The sequence below is a fragment of the Prunus dulcis genome, chromosome 5, assembly GCF_902201215.1.
Source record: "Prunus dulcis chromosome 5, ALMONDv2, whole genome shotgun sequence".
Classification (NCBI taxonomy): domain Eukaryota; kingdom Viridiplantae; phylum Streptophyta; class Magnoliopsida; order Rosales; family Rosaceae; genus Prunus; species Prunus dulcis.
Window position 1 is genome coordinate 15,770,446 of NC_047654.1, and position 23,745 is coordinate 15,794,190.

At 38.5% G+C, this 23,745-nt stretch overlaps 3 protein-coding genes across 5 annotated transcripts; 1 reads left to right on the forward strand and 2 right to left on the reverse strand.

The window, feature by feature from the left end:
• Positions 1-2,124: 2,124 nt before the first annotated feature.
• On the forward strand, positions 2,125-4,062 carry LOC117628140. The gene has a single exon (XM_034360517.1). The coding sequence runs from the start codon at positions 2,581-2,583 to the stop codon at positions 3,598-3,600; it is 1,020 nt and encodes a 339-aa protein (XP_034216408.1). The 5' UTR covers positions 2,125-2,580; the 3' UTR covers positions 3,601-4,062.
• Positions 4,063-4,261: 199 nt separating this feature from the next.
• On the reverse strand, positions 4,262-14,643 carry LOC117627066 (formin-like protein 20). Of its 3 annotated transcripts, none has more exons than XM_034358968.1 (17): positions 14,129-14,643; positions 12,637-13,340; positions 12,334-12,555; positions 9,933-12,256; positions 9,659-9,788; positions 8,979-9,050; positions 8,691-8,789; positions 8,490-8,531; positions 8,082-8,162; positions 7,933-7,983; positions 7,769-7,850; positions 6,936-7,030; positions 6,218-6,289; positions 6,024-6,140; positions 5,831-5,899; positions 5,676-5,737; positions 4,262-5,412 (listed from the first exon to the last, which is right to left on the reverse strand). In XM_034358968.1, exons 1-16 carry the CDS (start codon positions 14,199-14,201, stop codon positions 5,705-5,707), a joined length of 4,266 nt encoding a protein of 1,421 aa, XP_034214859.1. In that variant the 5' UTR covers positions 14,202-14,643; the 3' UTR covers positions 4,262-5,412; positions 5,676-5,704. The 3 variants fall into 3 exon arrangements, with proteins under 3 accessions (XP_034214859.1, XP_034214858.1, XP_034214860.1); XM_034358967.1 differs by having other exon boundaries at positions 5,676-5,742; XM_034358969.1 differs by lacking the exons at positions 4,262-5,412; positions 5,676-5,737; positions 5,831-5,899 and having other exon boundaries at positions 6,025-6,140; positions 6,218-6,267.
• A 3,345-nt stretch (positions 14,644-17,988) lies between these two features.
• Positions 17,989-23,115, reverse strand: LOC117628078 (protein IMPAIRED IN BABA-INDUCED STERILITY 1). Its single transcript, XM_034360443.1, has 9 exons — positions 22,418-23,115; positions 21,590-21,874; positions 21,136-21,453; positions 20,332-20,559; positions 19,993-20,090; positions 19,813-19,900; positions 19,169-19,702; positions 18,671-18,809; positions 17,989-18,431 (listed from the first exon to the last, which is right to left on the reverse strand). The coding sequence occupies exons 1-9, from the start codon at positions 22,802-22,804 to the stop codon at positions 18,412-18,414; spliced, it is 2,097 nt and encodes a 698-aa protein (XP_034216334.1). The 5' UTR covers positions 22,805-23,115; the 3' UTR covers positions 17,989-18,411.
• Between the last annotated feature and the right edge of the window lie 630 nt (positions 23,116-23,745).

Below are 23,745 nucleotides of genomic sequence, written 5' to 3' on the forward strand. Positions count from 1 at the left end.
CGGCTCGGTTTCCAAAGCGGAAATTGGGTCGGGTCCTGTCATGGGCTACAACCCATATATGGTCTATAATTTTTCACAATAAGAAAATTAAATGGAATTGCTCCAATAGTTTGGTAGATCAAACACCTCTTGCCAAATAAACTTCGAACACAAAATAAATAAATAATTGCCACTTGATATGTGTTCTTGAATCATTTATTATCAACTTTATGCTATGATCTCTATCCTTTGTTGGAAAAGTCTTGGATTTGAATTGCAATAAAGTATAATTAATAATCCCAATTAGGGTGTCTTAATTGTTTGTTGGTCGTTTTGTATATAAAGAAAAAGAAATTACCGCACATGAAAAATGCTAACTCTACTTCCATGTTCACAGTTTCTTTTCTCCTTTCACTTCATTTGCACCTTGTTGTGTGCATGATTCATAGCCAATTATCTACAGCCCAGAAGGAACATATATACTTCCCTTTGATTGTAAGAAATCAGAATTAATTATGCCGGTCTATTTATGTGAAAATGCTCCACTTTACCATTGTCATTATGTTGGCCATGACTGAATTTTTTGAGTTCACTTCTTTATCAAGTAAAAGTTGTACGTACCTTCTCTCTCAACGGGGTCTAATTCAGTGAAAAAGAGTCTTGACTTGCAGACTAATAATCTCATATTTGAATTCTAACAACACCTTGGTAGTGTGTGAGAGAAACCCACCTCCCCTTATAATTTAGATTATTATTCAAAAAAATTGTACGTGATATCTTCAAATTACACATATCAAGTAAACTCGTGTTATTTCAAATAGGTAATCTATCTATATATTTCGCAGGGATGGATTAATTTAAGTTTGTTACTCACAACCATAACATATTTTTCTTTTAAGTACTTTTCAGTTAGAAGGTCACCAGAAACACAGACACCTCACCAAAGCAAAAACAGCTCTTTCTATATTCCATCAAACCTAATTAATATTGGCAATATAGGCATATACAGAACTCTCAAGCTAAGTAGGCAAGTAACCACCCGACCAAGACAAAAGTCTGCACACCAACGGCATTATGAAGACGATAAATACCCCATCATCTTTGTACCTTATTGGCCAGAAATTGCACTCATATTATTGCATTCTAAATCATTAATCCAATCAACTTTATACATACTATTTTGTAGATTACGTCAGTTGGCTAAAAAAGTGTGTCCATCTCTTTTTATCCGAGTTAGATCCCTCTCTTCATACATTATAATACTTCCAAAATATCGCTTTATCAGAAGAATATATATACATTTGTAAACGTAGAGAAGCAGATTAGAAATATTCATGACAAAATGGATGGTGTGCAATTGTGTTTGTGCATAATTTCAAGAGGTGGAGCCATCTATCAGGGATGCAATTTAATGACAAAATGGACGGTGAGGATTTATGTTCAACAAGTATTGATGGATTCAATTTCAATTAAATTATTTTCATAAATAATTGTTGATATAATCATATAATAAGAAGGTAACCCACCCATCTTAGTCTAACCAGATTTGTATTTAAGATTTTCCACATTTCCTTTTCCTTCTTCTTTCGTACGTAGCTATTATTATAATTTTCTTGCAAGCTAAGAATTATAACTCGTGCCACGTGAAACATTACAAAATAAGGAATTACGGACCCTACTTTATATTTGGCGTGAATGCCAAATATTTATCAATTCAGAAATTTATGGACCAACTACCTACAAGATTACAACCAATTTTATAAATAAAAAAAGTTATTGATCCACTTTTAACTAGATTTTCTAGTCGAACTCGGGTGCAAGCGGGCAGCACATCCGTCCTAACCAATTTAGTTAAGCACGTGTCTGCCTTTGAGAATAATTATATAGAATTTATAGATATATTTGACAAACAGGAAAAACTACCTTTCTTTTAATAGAGTTGAAGTCCAAATCTCACCCATATTTTCCTTTGATTTTACATCCAAATCAAATATATAAAACAAAACAGAAATAAAGCAATACTTAAGATTCAAGGGAAGCGGATCCCACAAGAAAAATTAAATTTTCCCATGAGTAACAATGAGGCTATAGCTATAATAAGCTAGAAAATAATGCTATCATCATGAAACAAAAAGAAAAGAAAAACGAGAGCAAAAACAATGTGTGGTAGAAGCAATCCAAAACAGGCACTCTTTGTATCAGCAAAAGCCAAGCCATGAGGAAAAAAAGGTTTCTTTCAGCTCATAAATTTACATCAAGAAATTGCCACAACAGGCCTCCTTCTGTCAACTACTACGTTGGGAATTTGGAGATTACAAAGACACAAAAAATAAGCCCAAAAGAGTCCAAGGAATTTGTTTGATAAAAACAATAGCTTTGCCAAAACAACTCCACCTCTGCAAATTTGTTAGTTTTTAGTTGTTGGCCAGTCCAGGCATCCAAAACACCAACCCCCTTAATCCCTCTTTCTAACCAACCAATTAGAGAGAGAGAGAGAGAGAGAGAGAGAGAGAGAGAGAGCAAAACACAAGTCTCTTCTAATATACACCCAGTTGGTGTTTTACACACCCAGTTTGATATCTACATCTCTCTTCCCTTGCAATGCAAGAAGACCACCCAAGAATTTCAATGGCAAAAGCAGGCAAGATTCTGAGAAAATCAGTTCATACTTTTCTTCAGAACTACCAATTCTTCACCTCAATTGTGGCACTCATTGCTTTACCCTTCTCAGCTTCAGTTCTCATCTCTCAAGCATTGGTTCCTTCAAGCTCTTCTCTTTTGCCCACCATTTACATCCGCCTTCAGAGTCTTTTTGATGCTGCAGGCTTTCCTCCCTCTTCAGAATTCTTCTCAATTCTCAACCACAAGCTTTCCCAAACAATCTCTTCCTCAATCTTCACCATACCATTCACCCTCACCTTCTTGCTCATAACCAAAGCCTCTGTGATTCAATATCTCAATCACCGAAAGCCAACAACTTTCTCATCACACCCTTCTTTTTCTTCTGTCATTTCTCTCTACATCCCACTCCTCCACACCCATATTTTCAACTCATTCTTGATCCTCGCTGCTAATGCAACCGTGTTTTCTCTGCTATTCATTGCCTTCAATTTTCTTGAAGGATTTGGGTTCTCGTCTCCCAACACCCTCCTCTTCTTATCAGCATCTGGGGCTGTTCTTTATTCTATAGTTCTTGCCAATGCTTTCATAATATGCAACTTGTCATTGGTTTTATCAGGGACAGAGAGGAGTGGTGGCTACTTGGCAATTCTCAAGGCATGTATTTTGATAAGAGGAAGAACTGCAACTGCTTTGTCTCTGGCTCTGCCTGTCAACTTGGCCCTGGCTGCAATCGAAGCATTGTTCCAATACCGGGTTGTAAGAGCTTGTCATTTTGCAGGAAAGCTTGGATCTTCCATGGCTTTAGAGGGGCTTTTGATTGCTTATTTGTACTCAGTTCTTGTTGTTCTTGACACAATTGTGAGCTTTATGTTCTTTAAAAGCTGCAAGCCAAGTTCTTGGGCTGATCAAGAAGGTAAACACTCTTGTGGGATCGAATACAGAGACGAAGAAAGTTGTGGTGGCTATGGAAATTTGAAGACTCTGAAAGAGCTTCCATGAATTTGATTCAAGCAACCAAATCAAAGAACAAATCCAATATCGTTCTTTCTTCATTTTCATCGGAAAGAAAATAGAAAGAAAAAAAAGGTATTGCAAATTGTTTGTATCTTCAATCTTCAATCTTGAATTCAAAGTTGATTTCTTTTGCTTGGCAATCACACCACCAGGCAACTTTCAAGACATAAGGCATCCGAAAGTAGGACAAGTGATCCTATGCACAGCACAGGGAACAAAAAGTAGATCAAAATTGTACACGAGTTTGTTTATGGTCATTGTTGCTTTGTGCCAGCCAAGTAGATTGGCAACTTTTACAGTGTGGATGATACATAGGTTTTTCTTTTTTGTGAGTTAGTTCTGTATTGGTTTAGCATAGACATATGTCATTGGTCAAATTCCAATGTAATTGTAATATGAAATTACTTGTTAATCGAAAGCCCTTGCAACTTCTTTATTCTATTTTTATCATTCACTGTATTTGTTTATTGTAATTGTGTACAAAACTAGCAATATGCAAATTCATTTGAGCATTACTTCAGCATTTGTCATTTATTTTTACTTTTTTTTTTACCCTTCTTCTGAATCTTTTAATTTCAAGGTCAATAATAAAGAAAATAATTATTCGTATCTTCATTCGTTTTCCTTTTTCTTTTGGTGAAACGAGTTGCATCTTCGTTCTTCAATCATAAATTAACCATAAGAACGAAACAAGCAGTTTCTAAATCAGCCTATAGTTACTTTACAATTACCACTAAAAGAAAAATAAAAAATAAAAAATCCCCGTCTTCTACTCTCTTTCTTAGCCTGATTTACCTATACAACATCTATCATGACGGGGTCCTATCCAAAATTTTGATGTAACGAGGAAAAAGAAAGAGGAACTAAATGTTATGTTACAGGAAAATGAATTGAATTCTAAACTAAGGAGAGGATTAGTGTGATTTGTACACGATTTCATGGTACAGCAGGAGTGTGCTTTACAATCCCAAAGGCATCTTCCTTGGTGCTGTACAGTTTATGCCAAACGAATGGTGAAAGCCAGAACCAGATTTCCTAGGCTGAATCAAGACTGAACTTGCTCTCTCAGAAGGATGCCAGAGGGGCCAGATCCGACATCATGATGGCATTCGAAACCAGATTGCCTAGGGAACCTTTGCTTCTCAGTTAATGGTATAGAACTGTCGAGTGAAAGCCAAGGTCTGGTCCCTTTGTACGATATCCAACATGATTGATCAGTTGACCATGATCATCTGATTGAACATCTTGTCAAGCATGTATAAGTTAAGCTTCATGCATTCAGTTCAAATGCCGGAGGACTCAACTAGTTGCCCCTTCCCCTCATCCAAACAAAACCTTGAAGGGCTTTCCTTTGCACAAGTACTGAGAAAAGGATTCTGACCAGGGTCCTAAAGACAATATGCTCCTTGCCACTGGTTAGAAACATTGCAACCGAACACTCTTATGTATGGCAGGAGAGCTCAATTTCCCCATGCAGTGGTAGCATGACTATAATCTTCACCTATTGTGTTACTTTTTTGTGTGAGGTTAATGCCCTTGGCCTTGCCATTTCAGCTTCCTTATCGGCTTTCTTTTTCTCCAATTCAGCCTGTTTGCAATTCCCTTTGTGTGCTTTCCAAAACAACTTAACAACTATCATTTTCACCTATTTTGTTGCCTTTTTTGTGAGATTAATGCCCTTGGCTTTTTCCATTTCAGCTTCCTTATCTGCTTTCTTCTTCTCCATTTCAGCCTGTTTGCCATTCTCTTCGTGTGCTTTCCGAAACAACTTAACAAAATTTGAGAGAGTTGCAGTAACTGCATTCATCAAAACAGGGTTCAATATGTTTGCAGTCAGCTTCAGAATGACTACATGAAAAGAGTAAATAAGCCTATGTAAAGTGATATAACCCCCCTCCCCTCCCCCACCGAAAATAAAAGACCTGTATAATGGACCCACTCAAAACATATACTCTTGGGGAATGCAAGAATGTACTACAATGTTTATACCATTGTAGGCAGCATCTGGGCCTCTTGCTAATTTCAGTATCTAAAGAATCAATATCACATCCACAACTAACCTTGCTCAAATGGACAACGGGCAGGATCCTCACCAAAATATAATGCAAGTGCATCTGCATTTCTACCCTGTCCGTCAAAATCAAATGATAAAGTTATGATCATAAAATAAAAAATAACACCGATGAAAGGAGACGGTTCACAATTCGCATATTACCACCACAGAATATAGGTTTGTCACAGATGTCACTTCGGTCTCAGCAACAGTAGTGAACTCTTTCAATGTCTAGAAATTTCAACAATGAAAACAAGAACAAAAAATTTTTAAGGGCACCGATAAAGAAACCAGACAAAGAAAATAAAGGCATTCACTAAGCCTTAAAAGCATTAAAAAGAGAAAGACTACATACCTTATGGAAAACCTCTGACACAGGGCCATCATTTTCTGATGCCCCCAGCTCCTGTTTGACCTTTTCTAACCCCTTGATTATAGCTTGCATTTCTTCTGCTAAAGACTTCAATTGTATCTGCATGGAAGCGAGATCTGTCACATACAAATCTAACTACAATGCTTAGAATTAAAATCAATGAAACAGATGGGCACCTTTGTTGCAGGTTCAAGGCTGACAAGGTCCCGGTGAAAATCAAGAAGTCCTGGTGATTTAGAAGCAAGGGTCTAAGACACAAGAAAGCCAAAGCTGAGATTCAAATTATAACAGTATTTTCATTTATACAAAACACAGATAATATGTCCATCTGAAAGAGAACTTGTATGCATAAACATATGGCAATGAAGACATAAATTTTGCAAGCAATCATCTCTTATTCATCAGTTCTCAATCAGTTTAACACTAAGCAAAGCATATAGTTTTCCTGCTTCCAATCATACTATTATCTCAAGGAGAAACTAAAACATCTTTCCTTATGGTTTTTTGGACAAGACCATTGGGGTTGGGAATCAACTGGCATCACTTAAATCATCTAGCCACACAGCATAATTCAATTTTTCTTTTTTCTTTTGAAAAGGAACTGATATTGTATTAAAAAACACAAAAGAAGCTACAATGATACTGGACTAGATGCCCACCTCAACAATACAAGAAAGCAATTTGATTGACAACTCAACAATACAACACCACACAGAGCATAAATGTTAACCTGGCATATCATATTTAAAGAGTACCTAGGATTTTATCCAGAATAATATACATCCAGTCCCTCTGAGTTTACTACATGAATTTTCTTTCTTATATATAACTAGCTCACATTAAGCCACAAAACATAAGTTTCATTGCATAACCAAAAAAATTTAAGAAACATACCTTACAAAGATAATGCATGAGTGTCATCTTACTATTAATGGAACGTGTATCATAGAGCTTCGGTAGACTGTCCAATTTGAACCCAACCGCAGAACCTGCATAAAACATTTGACAATTCATTTTATTTCACCAAGGCTACTTCAGGAAATATTATTGCATTATTGTGAAACCAGTTTTGTAATATAAAAAATAAGTATGCAAGAAAAATCAGAAAAATAACATAAAACTAAGCCAAGTGCAAAGAGATGGTTTCAAATATAATGGATGCTATTGCCGGTCTTGGTTGTCAAGGATAAATTCCTAGGCCCATCTAAAAATTCCATGATCAAGTCCTTGGTATCAGCTTAAAAAATTGTGCACAATTCCAGCACGTGAAGCACACGCCTCAGAATAAAGTTGGGCATAGACCATAGACTGTAGAAGCCTAAGTGAATTATTTACTGGCCAATGGATGGAAGAAAGTGATGCAAAGATTAATCAATCTTTCTCTTCGAACCCAACAGTGCTCTGAACTTTCAAACAGAAGCACAATGCATAGAAGAAAGTGATGCAAAGATTAATCAAATCTTTCTCTTCGAACCCAACAGTGCTCTGAATTTTCAAACAGCAGCACAATGTTCCCCAAGGATTGCATATGGTTAAATCAAATGGCACACAAGCTTCTAAAAGCTATTCAGAGACCTGAGGCAGTGCTACTTCCCAGTCTACAACATTGACCATGCTACTCATGGAGATGTAAAATAGCCCAAGTATCTACTTTAAGAAACATATAAAAGAACCTTCCTACTATGCCCTAAGTCAAGAAACATAAAAACACTTCCGCTACAACTTACCCCTTGCAGTTCCTTGGTTCAGTGTGTTTCCCAGAAAAAGAATACTCTTCATAATTTCCTTCAACTTGCCAGAGTTCCGAACCTAATTGAGCAGTAATCGATTACCAAGTTAAAACTGGTGTCTATAAACTGCAGGAAGCAATTCATTCTTAGTAGTGACATACCTCCTCGCATGCAGAGTTTACTGTGTTTAAACTTTTTTTGAATTCCGAAACCTGTAAAAGAGTTAAATAATCAGGCAATGATGCAAAGAAGACATTATTTAGGTCACATTTACTGACATCAGGGAAAAAAAAAACAGATACTACCAAACCTGAGAGCCGAACTGAATCTTGAAAGAAAATACTCTCAACTTTGACTCCACCCGAGGCACTTTCATCAACTCCAAAAAGTACTGAAACATAACAAATGTACGTAGACTTTATATGTCTGACAATTATTTATAGCTGTAAAAATATTCAAGAGAAATTAAAATCAAATATGCACATAACGTCATCTGTCTCTCCAACATTATAACGTCAAGGAGGACAAGCTCATTGGGACATTAGAAGAGTTGAATCATAATTTCATAATTTAAAATATTCAAAACCCAGTCAAAGCTTTTGTATATGACACAGAAAGGGCCAGAGGTCTCAATCATAGTAAAAAAATCTACCCAGGGAAATACTTCAAGAAAATAATATGGCCTGGTCAAGAATGAAATGTTGCGAATTTGGCATACCTGTTCACACTTCCCCAGCGTCTCCTTGTCACCAGTGTAATTCTAAACAACAGAAATCACAACCAAGCAAATATATAATTAATGAGAAGATGGCGATACTTAAAAGCAAATACAAAAGTGAAAATCTCTTAAATGTGTACAAGGACTAAAGAATAACCAACAAATAGTAAAAACAAATTCTAAATAAAATAGAAGCTACACCTTGAGAAGTTCCATCTCCTCTTTAGTAGGACAAAATTTGATTAAATTTTCCACCTGATCAACATCTAATACTGACTCATCCATTGCTAAAACTGCAGCCTGAAAATATGCATAACAATACATCATTAGCTAAGTAAGAAAAATGTTCAATTATTACATCAGCATTCCAAATTTGGAAATTAAAAGCCAATAAAGAAGATTCATCAGATATGCAAATTATCTATATTCACAGCATGGAACATTAAATTCAAGGAAAAAAGAAGAAGAAATTCAACTGTGTCAGCTTACCATCATATCAGAGAGCGGCATCTTAACTTTTGTAAGCATAATTTCAGTGTTGTTTGCCCTTCTCAGGTCAATCTAAAATGTGGTACACAGCGAATCACAGTAAGAAAGTAGAGAAGTAATAGCATCTAACATTATATTGCAAAAAGAAAAAAGAAACTTCATCAAAATAAATCTTTGCTTTTACAAATATAGGTAACAAGCGGCATCGTTGCACACTCAACTAATCAATATTAAGTGCAACTATACAAAAAAAAAAACTCCAGGGGCATGGAGGGATGGACGACAAATAGTTACATTCTAACAGAACATATATCTAGGTGTTGAAAATATATGAAAAGTCATGTTACAGTTTCCTGCCCATACTATTTCAATGATTTTTTTGTCTGAAACATTAAAAGGAAGGCGGCCACAATGGATAGCCAGGAGAAAAACTTTATATTAGCACATACAAAATACTTTTCCATGTATTCATCATTGCAAGTAACATTTTCTTTTGTTATAGGAAAAAAAACTTTGTACACTTCATTATTCAAATTAAGACAGGCAATAAAGTCAGGTAAAGAAGAATCGAATCTCATAACAACCACAAAAAGGAACAATCAAAAGAATCACCTTTCACTAGTATAACTTTTAGAAGATGCGATGATTTTACAGCAAAATAACCAATTATATAAAATTACCAGGTGGACTTTTTCAGTTTTGGAACCAGTAGACTTGCGGCGCCCACCAGATTTACCTCCTGAATCAGCAGGTTTTGGAACTGTAGCAGAGAAAAGGCTCTCTATCTCTGACACGTCAAATTCTGGCGCACTAGAGTAAAGAGCAGCACGTTAGTGATCAGGAATGAATGTGTGAGTGTTGAACATGTATGATCCTTCAAAGCAACAACATAATTTTATTTTTATAGAAAACATCCTACTAATGCAATGATAAGTAGAAAATAAAATGGATTACGTTTGAGTCTCTCCATGTCTTTGCAGTTCTTCCCACAGGCTTCCTTGCAACGCCCTTGTCACCTTGCTCCAATGTAGTGGTTTCAAGGAGGACCTTCGAGGCCCTGTGGCAGCAGCCCCAATCCCACGTCCGCGCCCTCTCCCAGGAGGCCCAAGACCACGACCTCCTGGAGGTGGTGGAGCACCACCTGGAGGACCAGGTGGAGCAGGAGGCCCAGGACCACGACCCCCTGGAGGTGGTGGCGGAGGTGGTGCTCCAGGCAGTGGAGGAGGACGACCTCCACCAGGAGGTGGAGGTGGAGGAGGTGCACCATGCCCTGAAGGTGGTAGAGGTGGTCCCCCATGCATTGGAGGGGGCGGTGGAGGTGGGGCTCCACGCATTGAAGGGGGTGGTGGAGGTGGGGCTCCATGCATTGGAGGTGGTGGAGGTGCTCCATGTACTGAAAATGGTGGTGGGGGTGGTGGAGGTGGAGTTCCATGTAAAGGAGGTGGTGGTGGAGGGGGTGGTGCTCCTTGCATTGGAGGTGGTGGTGGTGGTGGAGGGGGTGGAGCTCCTTGCATTGGAGGTGGTGGTGGTGGTGGAGCTCCATATAAAGGAGGTGGGGGCGGCGGAGGTGGAGTAGATGATACTCTAGCCATAGGAGGCGGCGGTGGAGGAGGAGGTGGAGTAACACGAGCATGTGGTGGCGGCGGCGGTGGTGGTGGGGTAGGTACTTCAACTCCAAGATGTTTCAATGCACTTACAACATAAGGAGGTGGAGGGGGAGGGGGAGGTGGTGAATTTTGAGAAGTTGCCACCATAACACGGGCAGCTGAAGAGTACCCAACCTTCCAAAGAGATGAAGGCTGTGAAGGCAATATGGTGCCACTATTCTGCCCACCAGATTGCAAGGGAGGGGGAGGTGGAGGTGCAGGGGGAAAAGCTATACCAGTATTCAGCCTGCTAGATAACGGAGCAGATAAAGGTGGAGGTGGAGGTGGAGGTGGAGGTGGAGGTGGGGGAGGAGATAGAAAAGAGGACGAGGGTGAAGGGGCCTTCAAGGAGACAAAATTTGTACTTAGAAGAGGTGGCGGTGGAGGTGGCGGTGGAGGAGGAGGAGGAGGTGGAGGAGTTGCTATTGCAGCTACCTGTGACAACGAGATAGCTGGTGACAAAGACTTAGGAGGGTGAGTGTACAATGAAGAGATGTGAGACATAGGTGGAGGAGGTGGAGGCGGAGGTGGAGGGGGCACTACTTGTTGTAGGCCAATATGTGCTGTTATAATAGAGGAAGACTCTGTCTCTTGAATTGGTGGTAGTGTTGATGGCAAGCAGGATGTGAGTGTCTCCGTAAGTGTCTCCGTAAGTGTCTCTGGTGCAGACTTTGAAGGCTTCAAAGCATCCACCTTACCATGTTTAGGTTCATTTTCCACATCCTTCGAAACTACAGTCCCAGAAGAAGCCTTCAATTTAGCATTTGCATTTGTATCTTTTGAGGAAGCAGTACTTGCAAAAGCAGCTGGTGCACTATTATATCTTGATGGTGGATATGAAACATGCATTGAATTAGTATAAGAGCCTTTGTTAGGGGGAATCCACCTAGATACTGCGTTTGGTTTAGCTACTTTTGCCGAAGGACCCTGAGTTTCTAGTTGTTTAGTCTTCTGTTTTGCTGCAGTTGTTTCTGCAGCTACTTTTGTGTTCAATGAAGGCTGTTTCCTAGAAGCAGGTGGCTGCAATTTCTCAGCTTTTTGTCTAGAGACCTCAGCACTCACTTTTTGTTGTGAAATCTTGGTCTCGAACCTCTTCTGTATAGCCGAGTCTTCTTCATTAATTATATCTTCCATCTCTTCCAATTTCCGACACACCTCTTCTACCACTTCCTTAGTTCCAGTCTGATTCTGCACATCAGCAGCAATCAGGATGGAATTTGACTTCATATCTCCATCATCCACAGCAATGTCTTTCACTGCATCGAGATTTGAATCCACCTCATCCAGCTTGTACTTCACGTCGTCAACAGCAATGTCCTTCACCGCATCAATATTAGAATCCGCCTTTCTGTCCTTTTTGTGTTTCCCATCATCTGACGTACAGTCTAGGAATGCATGAGGATCTAAATCCTCCTTCCAGACTTCTTTCTGATCTATATCTTTAAGAGTATTGTTGTGAGTCATGGACCTGTGGAAGTCCACCTTCACTTCCTGTGCATCCATTACATTGCTAAAGATCTCTTCCACCTCAAAAAATTCCTCAGGTGAAGCACTCCCTGTCTCATTTCCATCTTCACTTGCCACAACTGTGGTGAGATTAGGCACAACAGCATCAGCGTCCAGAAAAAGTACCTGATGCAGATTTCAGTATGCATTCAACTCCTACAGCTTCAGAAAAGGACACCAACATAAAAAAAACAATAACATACCTCTGCTCTGAAGTCCTTTGAGAACTGATCCTTGGCATCCCAAAGAATATCAATATCATCACGGCCAAGCATCAATATATTTGACCGTACAAATGTTGTGTGGAACATAACCCTGAGCATCATCTCCTCACGAACGAGATCTTCATCCAGGTGGATGCATTCAAGAACCACATCCCCTCGAACACGGCAACGAATATCAATTTTTACCAGCACACACTCTGCCTGCGATTAGGATTCATAAGAACGCTTAAAAAAAAAAAATTATCTTATTCATCAGTTTTTGTTGCATGAAGTAGACATTACCTGTACATAGAGGTGGGTATTCTTTTCATTCTTTAAAGTTGAAAAGAGAAGCTTAGAAGTTCTGTTAGCCGGTGTGGAAGGGTCTTGACCATAAACACGTATGAAAGGCCTGCAACCTTTTCCGTCATCAAAAAGTGGAAGGTTTCTAAGTATCAGACAATCCAAAAGTAAAGGTGTATCTGATGGAGGCCAGTCAGATCCCAAATTTCTTCGTGAAATGTATTGAAGATATCTCAGCTGCGAAGGCTGTGGGTTTAAGGGAGACAAAAGATGGAGAAGTTCCCTAGGAGCTTGCTTGTAAACCATTTCAAGAGTCTTCTGCTCCCCATTGTATTGCTTACGGTATAGCAGAAGACCTGCAAGCATAAACGCAAGGACAGGCCATCCTCCTCTTTCACAGTGCATCAACAGCACATTCTGTTGCCCCTCCAATGACAACCAACTTTCACTTGATCGAAGGAAGTGATGAATCATCTCTAGTGGCAACAGTGGGCAACCCTCATATTGCCGAGGGTAATCCATAACTGTCATGTCATACTGAGACAGCACGTCTGAAATTTGGCTCCGCCTCTCCCCTTCTCTAAAGTTAAACACCATAAAAGAAGCATCTGGAAAGTAGTCTTGTAATTGTGCTACAATGCCACCCAAGTATACTTTGTACTCATCTTCTTCCAAGACATCGGTGGAGAAGCAGCAATCAAAAACTGCATATAAAGAGGAAAAGGAAGTAACAATCAATCCCATTAACACTAATGTATCACAATTTTCAACTAAGAGAATTGCTAAAGAAATAAAATCCACATAAGAGCGTCGAAACAGAAAAGAGTACAAAAAATGCATAAACTTCCACCATCCATAAAGCAATGATATACAATTCAACCAAACAAATTTATCAGTTTTTAAAGAAAAACCATGTTGAAGAAATTACAGAGAGAAGAATATCTTAATTTCTCAAAAGACGGTAATGTCACATGACGAAACCTTTCTACATTTCTCACAACCCACAAAAGGTTTAGACCAAGAAGGAGAACTAAAATCTTTCTTTCTCAATTGAGCTCCATTTCAACACCAGGTACATGATCACGAGCGCAATAAAGCCAATATGAAAAGAATACAGTTTCAGAGTGACTCACTAACAGAAGCAGTGAAATTCAATCTCCTCAACTTTTCTTGTAACTCTACAGCTCTGCCTCAGCTAGTTTTACCATATCAAAGTATCAATTGTACAATTCAAGCAAAGCAGGGAACTACTTCCCATCATTTGTTCAATACTTACACAAAAACAACATGTGCGCACAAATAATGAGGATAATTCTACAACAAAATGTGCACCGAGCATAATGCATTACAGCAAGAACCCCAAAAAAAAAACTCTCAATTTGACGCAAATTCAATCGCATTGCCCCGAAACCACACGAAACTTCAACAATTGAGCACACAAAAAAACCAGAATTTCGCAAAATTATCAATGAGAGACGAAAGGGTGACGTACCGTACACCCGTTCGGAGATCTCGAGAAGCCGATCCGGCGGCTTCCGATAAAATAATCGTCTGAACAGCGCCATCTGATGGCGCTGTTTCTCCCCCGATCGGATCCAAAACGGTAATTCACTGAAGCTCCGATTGGATCACAATTTCGAACCCAAGAAATAGATTTAGCCAGATCTCGTCTTATCCGGTTCTACAACGGCCCAAACCTGACCCGAACGAACCAACCTTTCCGGCGTTTCCCGAAATGCAAAAGAATTCGCCAATTGAGGAAAATAGGAAGATAGAACAAAAAGGGGAAATTGAATTTCCAAGAAGAAGTGAGAGTGGAGGGGTTTTGGGAAGAGAAAGCAAATACGAGAGAGGGAATTAGAAAACCGTAGGAATTTAGAGAGAGAGAGAGAGAGAGAGAGAGAGAGAGAGAAGCGTAGTGGACTGAAAAGGAGAAAATTATCAGACCCGTCTCCTTGTCCTTGGCACCTGTGTGTGTCTGCAACTCTCGCCTTCTTTTCTTTTGTTTTTCTTAATTTTCTTCTCTCTTTTTTTTTTTGTTTTTGCTGTTGTTTGGGTGCGAAGATGGATCGGGCACCGACCCTACGTGGCAAATACGACACTGGAAAATTAATTAATAAATTGATTAGTTACAAAGTTAAACAAAGATTAAAGACAACTGTTACTGTCTGAAAAAGATTACGTTTCTTTCTTGGGTCTTGGTAAAAATGGAACAGTGTAAACTGTTAAGTTAAAAGTACGTAAATTAATTTTTTCTCTTTTTAGGCTTCTGTTTGTGTCTGAAATATTATCATTCTGTCCAAATTTATTTCCCTCTCGAAAGTTAGAAAAGAGAAGGGAAATTTTTTCACACACAGTGTCATGGAGGTTGAATTTAATTATAATTATACGAATTTATAATTAATTAATAAGTGAAAGATTCTTTTTTCTTCATTATTATTCGTATATTTTGTCAGATTTACAGTGCAAGGTTTTCCAAAGATTAAAATCCCAATGTTTTCAGCTTTCTGAGGAAGCGTGGGGTACGATAGAAGGAACGTCATGTCGTAGTGTAGCAATTCCCAATCCCCATACCTAAAAATTATTGTGTGCGCAGTGCGCTACTCTCTGCTCTCTCTGTGGGTGCCATATGCTTTTGACACGTCACACGATCCGACGGCACTTGTTTCATCAAAACGTTTCTTTCGTTTCTACAAATTGTACGTTTCCCGAAACGCCTTTTGCTCTTTCTCGACAATACGACAGCTTTGAAGTGCCAATCGCTGTCGTCTAGCAACTGGAACCACGTGATTGATCTCACGTGTATCCGTCTAGTGAAAGTCAAACATTGGACAAGCTTAGCTTAGCTGTGTTGTGGACCACCAACTGGCATTGGTATAAACCAATCACGAATCGGATAAATATGGAATTTCAAACAAGCTTCACATCAGGTGGTGCAGACCAGACCACCTACTGATGCGGTCTGGAAAGTACTGAATAATTACCCTCAAAGGATTGGTCCCTCCAAGTTTGGGCCGTTTCTTTTTGTTTTTAGGTCAAACGCTGGGCCGTCTGTTGGCTTGGTGTGAAAGGTCATCTCTTGGGTTTTTCTTAAGGCACCAATCAGTGCCGTCCATTTACATACTTTCATCCAGTCCAAGTAATGGACGGTGACAGTTAATTCTTAATTGTGCTGGGCAAGCAATCTCTCTTTATTAGATAGTAATTTTGTACAACACATTATATTATCACATAATCAATTAAAATTATTGATTAGTTTGGTAGTCACTGCCTAATCAATTTTAGCTTCGTTGTTGTCACTAATGACAATTTGTCACTAATGATTTGTTGGTCCAATACCTATAGAATACTAATAAAATTCAAGTTGTGTATAGTTGACAACAAAAATAGAGAATGATTAAATTTAGGAGAAGAATTATATTTTCGTTTGTTCATCCATGCGTAGTGATTAAGGTATAATTATATGCATGTAATGGTTGATTAGTGATCCAAATTTGAGCATAGAGCTGCTTTTATTTAACACATTATTATTTACATTTAAATAAAATACATTGTTCTCTCTCTATACAAGGAAATCTCATTATTCTCGTTTATATATATATTTTATTTTTATATTGAATGTAATTAAAGTATATGTAAGTTAGGTTTGTTGACCAATATAGTATTTGTGTATGTTATAGTAATTTAGAGTATCATTTCTTGAACATATTATTCAAAATTTTCTAATTTTACAGATATGTGTTTAGCCAAGTTGGTTAGGGCGGATGTGCTCCCTACTCTTTATCCGAGTTAAAAATAAAAAAGGGAACTTGATGTTTCCATGTCACGTGCATCACACGTGTCTTCTACTGGCTTATTAGGGGATAAGAAAGGCAGCCAACATAGGAAGCAAAATCCTCAGAGAATCAAAGGCACTAGATTGGTTTAGTTAAGAATACAATACCATTGAGTATTTGAAGTTGTTATTTTGTTGATCTCTATAAAATTCCTTGTAAATTGTAATCAAAGGAACACTGTCATTGCAGAAATCAGAGGCACATGTTGGGTCAGAGCTAGGCCCACAGGGTCAAGGAGATCTAAACCCACGTGCCTTGCATGCAATGCAAGTGAAGTGATTTAAGCAAAAAGTCAACAGCATGAACGGTGAGATTGCAATCATCATCTCAAGCGGTGTCCATGAAATGATTGCAGCCACTCCATGAATGCCATGTGCAGCCCAGCATAATTTGAGAGAATATTTTCAATTGGGGAAGAAGATTATGAAAGCGAGATCTCATCTTCCAAATGTGAAGTTTTATGAAAAACAGAACCTTCACCCAGCTTCACCATCATGTGTTTGTTAGGGTAATCATGGTAACAGTAAATACCAATTGCTTCCTTAACTCTGTTTTAATCAACATGGAGGGCCCACACTATGAAAATGGTCTTTACTTTAATCTCAAAAGGAAAAGCTCTGTTTGCTGGTGCATAATTTCAGATTAAATTATTAATTTTACTGCACTATATAAGTCTTTTGTATATGGCAATGGCAGTGACACATTGGCCCATTGGTTCCTTTTCATGTACCCCCTTTACATTGTGATGATGGAGGCTGGAAGGCTGGAGCCCTCCATTTTTACTAAAATACCCATGCTCTGATTTGCACCAATCTCTTTGCTCTATCCACAAGAGCCTAGTAGATAAGGTTTTAGATAGTTAATGTTGTCTTGTATTTGTTCTGATTCTATTAGTTGCTGATGCTGTGTGGTTATATCATGATTTGAATGGAATTTAAATCTAGCTATGAACAGAGTTTGCATCTTCTTCCTGCTGGTTTTACCTGAATTTGTCTACAAGTGAAATGACCATATGATTCTTTGACATGAGAGTCCAAGACAAAGCTCCCAAAGTTATAGTTGCATTGCAGCTAAGGTTGTGGTTGCGATCAGTTGCAGAAACATACATTCATATCAAGGTTTTGGATATTTAGCAGAAGATATGTTTTGGCTTTAGCTATGATGGACATGTAATGCTTGTGATTTTGGTTCAAACACTGAGCCCTGAGCTGAGTTATTTGACCTGAGCTTGAGGCTTTCAGATGTTGGGCCTCTGAATGTTATATCTCTGCAATGATTTCAGCCCTGAGATGAGTTATTTGATCTGACCTTCAGGGTTTCAGATTTTGAGGCTCAGAGCGTTCTCTGTGATGATTGATCAAGCTTGTCTAACGTTTATATATGCAGCCTGTGAATAGAGTTCATGAGGAAGAAAGATCATCTTGTATGGGCTATAGAATCTTTCCTTTTTTGCTATTTTTCTAAAAAAAATTTCAAGACTCTTCTGAAATTTTAAGAAGTTCAGAAGAACCAAAGCTACAAGGAATAATGCCTTAGCCTGCGAAACAAGAAACTATACAAGGCTTTTCCTCAGAAACCATAATCACTAATCTATACATTTGCCCAATGGGACTTTAACGGAAAATAAAAATAAAATTTTGAAACAAGGAACTAATTAGGCAAACAAAAAGTTTTGAATAAGGGAGAAAACAGATGTTATTCTAAGAAGAGAACCCATCACTCTACCATTCTTTTCCACCTCTTCCAAATAACCTTAAGTGGAAATGTAGTTTACGTCTCTTTTGTCACTGAGTTTGTGGTGGAGATTTTCACTTTCTTAAATAGTTGTTATGGCAGCCTAGTTGGAAATGCCAGCTCCCAACCTGAACTCTTGTATTATCTGTTTCGTTGTCGAGACCAGTTCTCTTTCTAATTTACTCAAACGCGGCCTATCAGTCAATTACTTCCCTTGCTTCTTACCTGCAATTCAGAAGTAACAATCTTTAGCCACACAAAGGCCATTATAAATATCATTAAGGTGCACTTTAAACCTCTGCTTAAGAACTATCTTGGTCAAATAAAGTACAAACTAAGAATAACCATTAACCATAGTATTCTGACTTCAATTTTTAAACAAAAACTAATTTCTTTCCAAGCCAGAGTCTGGGGGAAAACACTTATAGAAGATATACATAATATTCATAGTATTTGTCTTGTACCTCTATGGAACCATGAGTTCCGGGTCGTCCTTCTGATGTGGCGCTCATGTCTTTCTAAAAGTTCATCAACTCTATATGGTTGAGACAACAATGGTCCGGAAAACTCAACCTTGTCTCCTTGATCTTGAAGTTGAAAACCCTGTCACAAAACCAATATTAATGAGGCTAAAGAAGCTAGGTGATTATATATATTGAGGGTACTTGTTTTCCTTTGTGTTCAATTCAACCAACTTTTCAACCATCTTACAAGGCCATGCCCAGTTGTCACATGAAAATTAAATGAACTTGCTGAATATAATAGATGTGCAAATCTGCCATCTTGAATGGGACTCAGACGAAATTTCCCCACCAGAAAAATTAATGGTTATCAATATTTCAAAAATGATGCCATAAGTCAAAAGTCAGAAAACCAGGATTGTGATTCAGTTATCATGATACATTACATTAGTCTTTGACAAATTAGTAATGTATCTAAATTCTTACATCGTACAAACTTACCAGATCACTTTTAGCTGCCATTTCCTCTCTCTGATAAAGTGCCAATGATAATTCCTGCGAGTGGTACCCATCCGAAGCATCAAAGGAATCTGGGTGCTCAAGCTTGCCCCATTGTTTCATCATTGCGAGCTTTGCTATCTCGTATGAATCATGCCCTCTAGAGTCAGTGCGCACCCTGTACTTGAGCTCCCCATTTTCATGCCTTCTTGAGTCAAAGTTATTTCTTGTATGCACTGCGATTGGAGGTTCTATTGCATTAAAAATGTGTCCTCTTGAAATAGACCGAGTATGTGATCTTATGGAAGCATCATCTTTTCGCCTTTTTGCCCATGCAAAACCACTTGATGTAGAAACCTCTAACGGACCAGAGAAGGGAATGTCTCCTTGAGATGCATTCTTTACATGCGAAGACTCTTCTACTTTACCAGCTGATGGCTTTGGCAACTCCCTGCCTGTGATAGCATTTTCTTCCTTGAGAATATTTCCATTATTAGCATTGATTTTATATGAAACTTGAGACTGGACTGCTAAGTCCTGCAAGACAAGGTTGAGATGACCGTTAAGAACCTTCCAAAGCTAACCTTAGAACATGTATCTCCACAAACAACATACACGAAAAGAGAGAGAGAGAGAGAGAGAGAGACCTCTGCTGGTGCTAATTTACTACATCCAAGTGATTTTCTTGTTTGCTTTCTTGTTTCGGATCCACGAACTCGCCCTCCAATCTTTTTTCTGAAAATTTTGTGGCAAAGTAAGTATCAATTTTCGTATTCTGGTGAGGAACTAAACAAAATTTTCTCATACAAGCGAACGTGAATCCTCACCTCTTTGCCTCCTCTCGATTTTTCGCATCAATCTCTTTGCTAGGTGGGTATATTGGCAAGCTTGATGGATCACATGCAAAAGGCTTCATTTTAAAATACTGAAAATGGTAATAAAGAATATTTTATTAGGAGATTATGAACAATGAGAATCGATGCTTAAGGTAAATTTTTGTGCATACATACTCCATTTAGGGCACCAAGAATAAGAAGCACAGTGCACTAAGGGGAAAAGGACTTTAGAACCATATGGTTTAGCAATGAATTAATGAAGCACATTCTCTTATATGTAGTTTTCTGCAAGTATAAAAAATGAAATATTACATTATTTTGCATAGTTACCTCGGATGCAAGAGCAGAGGAGGCAGTCCCACGCTTGTGTGGTTCTACAGAAAGAAGAGTCTCTAGTAGGTTCAAAGTGGTTGTAGGTAAATCTTTAAAGGTCTGCCGCAGAGAACTATCATAAGGTTGTTGTGGCTTAAATAGAGTTGCATGAGGAAGTTTGGACTTTTTCCAGTAATCATCTGGTGGGGAGCCACAAAGCTTGAAAATCTTGTGTAATTGTTCAACCTGCAAGTGGAAAATGTCTATAAGAACTTGATCTGGAGAAGTCAAAGCAAAGTATGACAACAAACAATTCTTTTGCATTCCTCAAAAGACATACATGACAGAGATTTACTAATCTATCCCATGCTAAGTCACATGTTTGTTCTCATATGTTTATACACTTGTTATGAAAAACATATCTTTAATTCCTCTAATTATGCAGGCACAATTACAATGGAGGACTTTGCCTTCGGACTGCTGTGTTGAGAAACATGTAGACTATTTTACCAACGAAACTAATGGAGGTCTCTTCATATGCATAATACACATCCTTTAAAGAGCTCACGCCAGCTGAACAGTTTGTAGTTTATTTTCAATCATTTTCCTGTACCCTTGAGTTTCATTATGAAAGCCAATCCACCAAATATCTCAGTGAAATGTGCCTCTAAATCTAATGTAATTATAATGGCTAGAGAGAAAAAAATAAGTTGTTTTCACTTTCTCATTGAGATTTTGTATGTGCTTCCATTGGTATACATCAGTCAGATATAAGGACTAAAAATGATAATGAAAAGCCATGGATTCTGATTAGTTAATCACCTCAGTCCTCCCTTGAAGAACAGGTTTCCCAATTAGCAGCTCTGCAAATGCACAGCCAACACTCCAAAGATCTATAGAAGCTCCATAATCTGTCGATCCAAGCAAAAGTTCAGGAGGACGATACCATAGAGTGACAACACGACTGGTTAGGGGTTGCCTCTGCCCAGAATTACAGAAGTTTGCCAATCCAAAATCCGCCACCTTCAAAATTCCATCGTTGCTCACCAGAAGATTTGATCCTTTTATGTCCCGATGCATTACACCCCGCGAGTGACAATGCTCAAGTCCAGATAACAGCTGCTTCAAGTAACATTTAATCTACAAAATAAAACCAACATCACCCATTTTAGCATGAAAGTGGATGACAAGATAGATGACTAAACCTGAAGTAGAACAGCACAAAAGAAAAGGCTATGAATGAGAACAATTATTCACAAGGGCAAGGCAAGCAAACCTGTGCCTCACTGAACTTGATTTCAGGATTAGACAAGAGTCCCGTAATGTCATGTTCCATGTACTCGAACACAAGGTATATGCTACATGATAATCGGGAAGTAATTAAGCCCTCCAGTTTAATGACATTTGGATGGTCGAGCCTTCTAAGAATCAATATTTCTCGGGCCATAAACCTGACGCTTTCCGGCTCAAAATTGTCAAACCGCACCTTCTTCAAGGCAACTATCTTCCCAGTTTCGAGGTCCCGTGCTCGGAACACACTACTATATGTACCCTGTCCAATCTGTATAAAGAGTTGTAATTGAATAAGAACACAGAGTCTGGGCAGAAAAATTGATATAGTACAGTTATGTACTAAAAGTTTAGACAGCAGAGAAGACAGTCCAAAAAACACCCGTTTGGATTTGAAGCATCACATTTTAATTTGAACAAAACCAGATACTGTTTCATGAAAATTCCAAACAATCTGAAAAAGGTTTTTTTTTTAAAAAGCTTACTCTGATGCATGCCACCAATTTCAAACAAGTAAATGCTTAAAGTTTTTATCTTTTATAGAAGAGGAAAAGTTAAGTGCAAGATCACCCTGTTGAAAATAGCTTAATTTTCTCGACAAAATTGCCAACTTTTTTTTAAAAGGTTCAAGAATATGACTAATGGGAATGTTACACTAGATTGAATTTTAACGTTAATCTTCAACATTTCTGTAAAAGCCAAAACTTTTTTGAACAGGAATGAGAAACTAAGCAAATTAAATTAATATCCATCACACAAAAACTCAAAACTTTGCATACAGAACTTAATAAAATGAGTGAGAAAGAGAAGGAACCTTCTCTAATTTCTCATAGGCATCGGCGCGGAGTGGGACCCAACCTTGAATGGCTTCGCCGGCGACGGCGCTGAGCCAAGCCGGCCAGCCGGCGGCCACCTGCTCACCCTCCACATACTTCTGCAGATTACTCAATCTGAAACTCAAAGACTCGCAATAACTATTGTTACTCTTATGATAATTACCACCGCAGCCACCATTTGAACTCGCTCTTCCCGACTCACCCAACTCGCTCCCACTCAACTCAGCGCCCTTCTTACTCTTCTTCTCCACCTCCCCCAACCCGACCCGACTTCTACCCGAATTCCCCACATTGTCCCTGAACGCGCCCGAGTGGTCGAACGCAGGCGTCACCGACACTGCTTGCTTCGAGCTCACGCAACCCATCGCCGGCCTTCTACCCAATAACCATTTACGGCACACCCGCCAAACTTTGGGTCGACCCGGATCGGGAAACTGTCAGCTGAGCTCGGGGTCGGAAGTCCGGAGCAACCAACCCGAGTTTACTGGGTTGCAGTTTGTTAGCTCTCAAAACATTAAAAAATGGAAATTGCAGAGCTGGAATTGAGGAGCAAACAGATATGGGTTTTATACAAACAATCCAAAGATAGAATGTTTGTTTGTTATCTCAATGATTCATTCTTCTTCCACTCGCTTCGCTTTCTCTCTCTTAACTTTTTCTTCTTCTTTTCTTTTCCCTTTAGTTTTTCGCTCTTCTAAATCTAATTTCTATTTTGTGCGGCAATCGCGGGAGATGGTGAATAATTATATAGGATTTTTAATGCGCGGCTTCTTCATGCAGCATAAAAACGACCGAAATCAACGGAAAGTTATATGAGCCCCTCTCGTGGTGCCAAAGGTTGTCTTTTTTATTTGGTTTTGAAAAATATAAAAGTGGTTGTTTTCTTTGCTTTTTGAAAACAAAATGAGAATGCTTCATTCATAAGAAATTGTTTTGTTTCAAAAAAAAAGAATTTGTTTTGTTTTGTTTTGTTTTGTTTGCATTGCAACTCTTTTATTCTCTGTTTTTGTTTCCATTGAAACTTCTGCTTCTGTGTTAATGAGACTACGACTACCCTACAGAACAGAAGGGCACTGCATGAAGGAAATAGACTGGCAAGGCAATACAAGTGGCCCCAATTAGAAAATTTAGCAGTTGGGTCAAGTCATGGGTCATGAACTCATGGGTAGTTGTTGCCTTGTTGACTAAGATGGTATGCAGTATGTAATGGGTTTGAGTTTTTCAGACTTTTATTTCTGTGTTTTCAAAAATCAAATTTGATTTTCAAAAGTCTGTTTCAAGCTTAGCGTTTGAGTAGGAGCAGGGA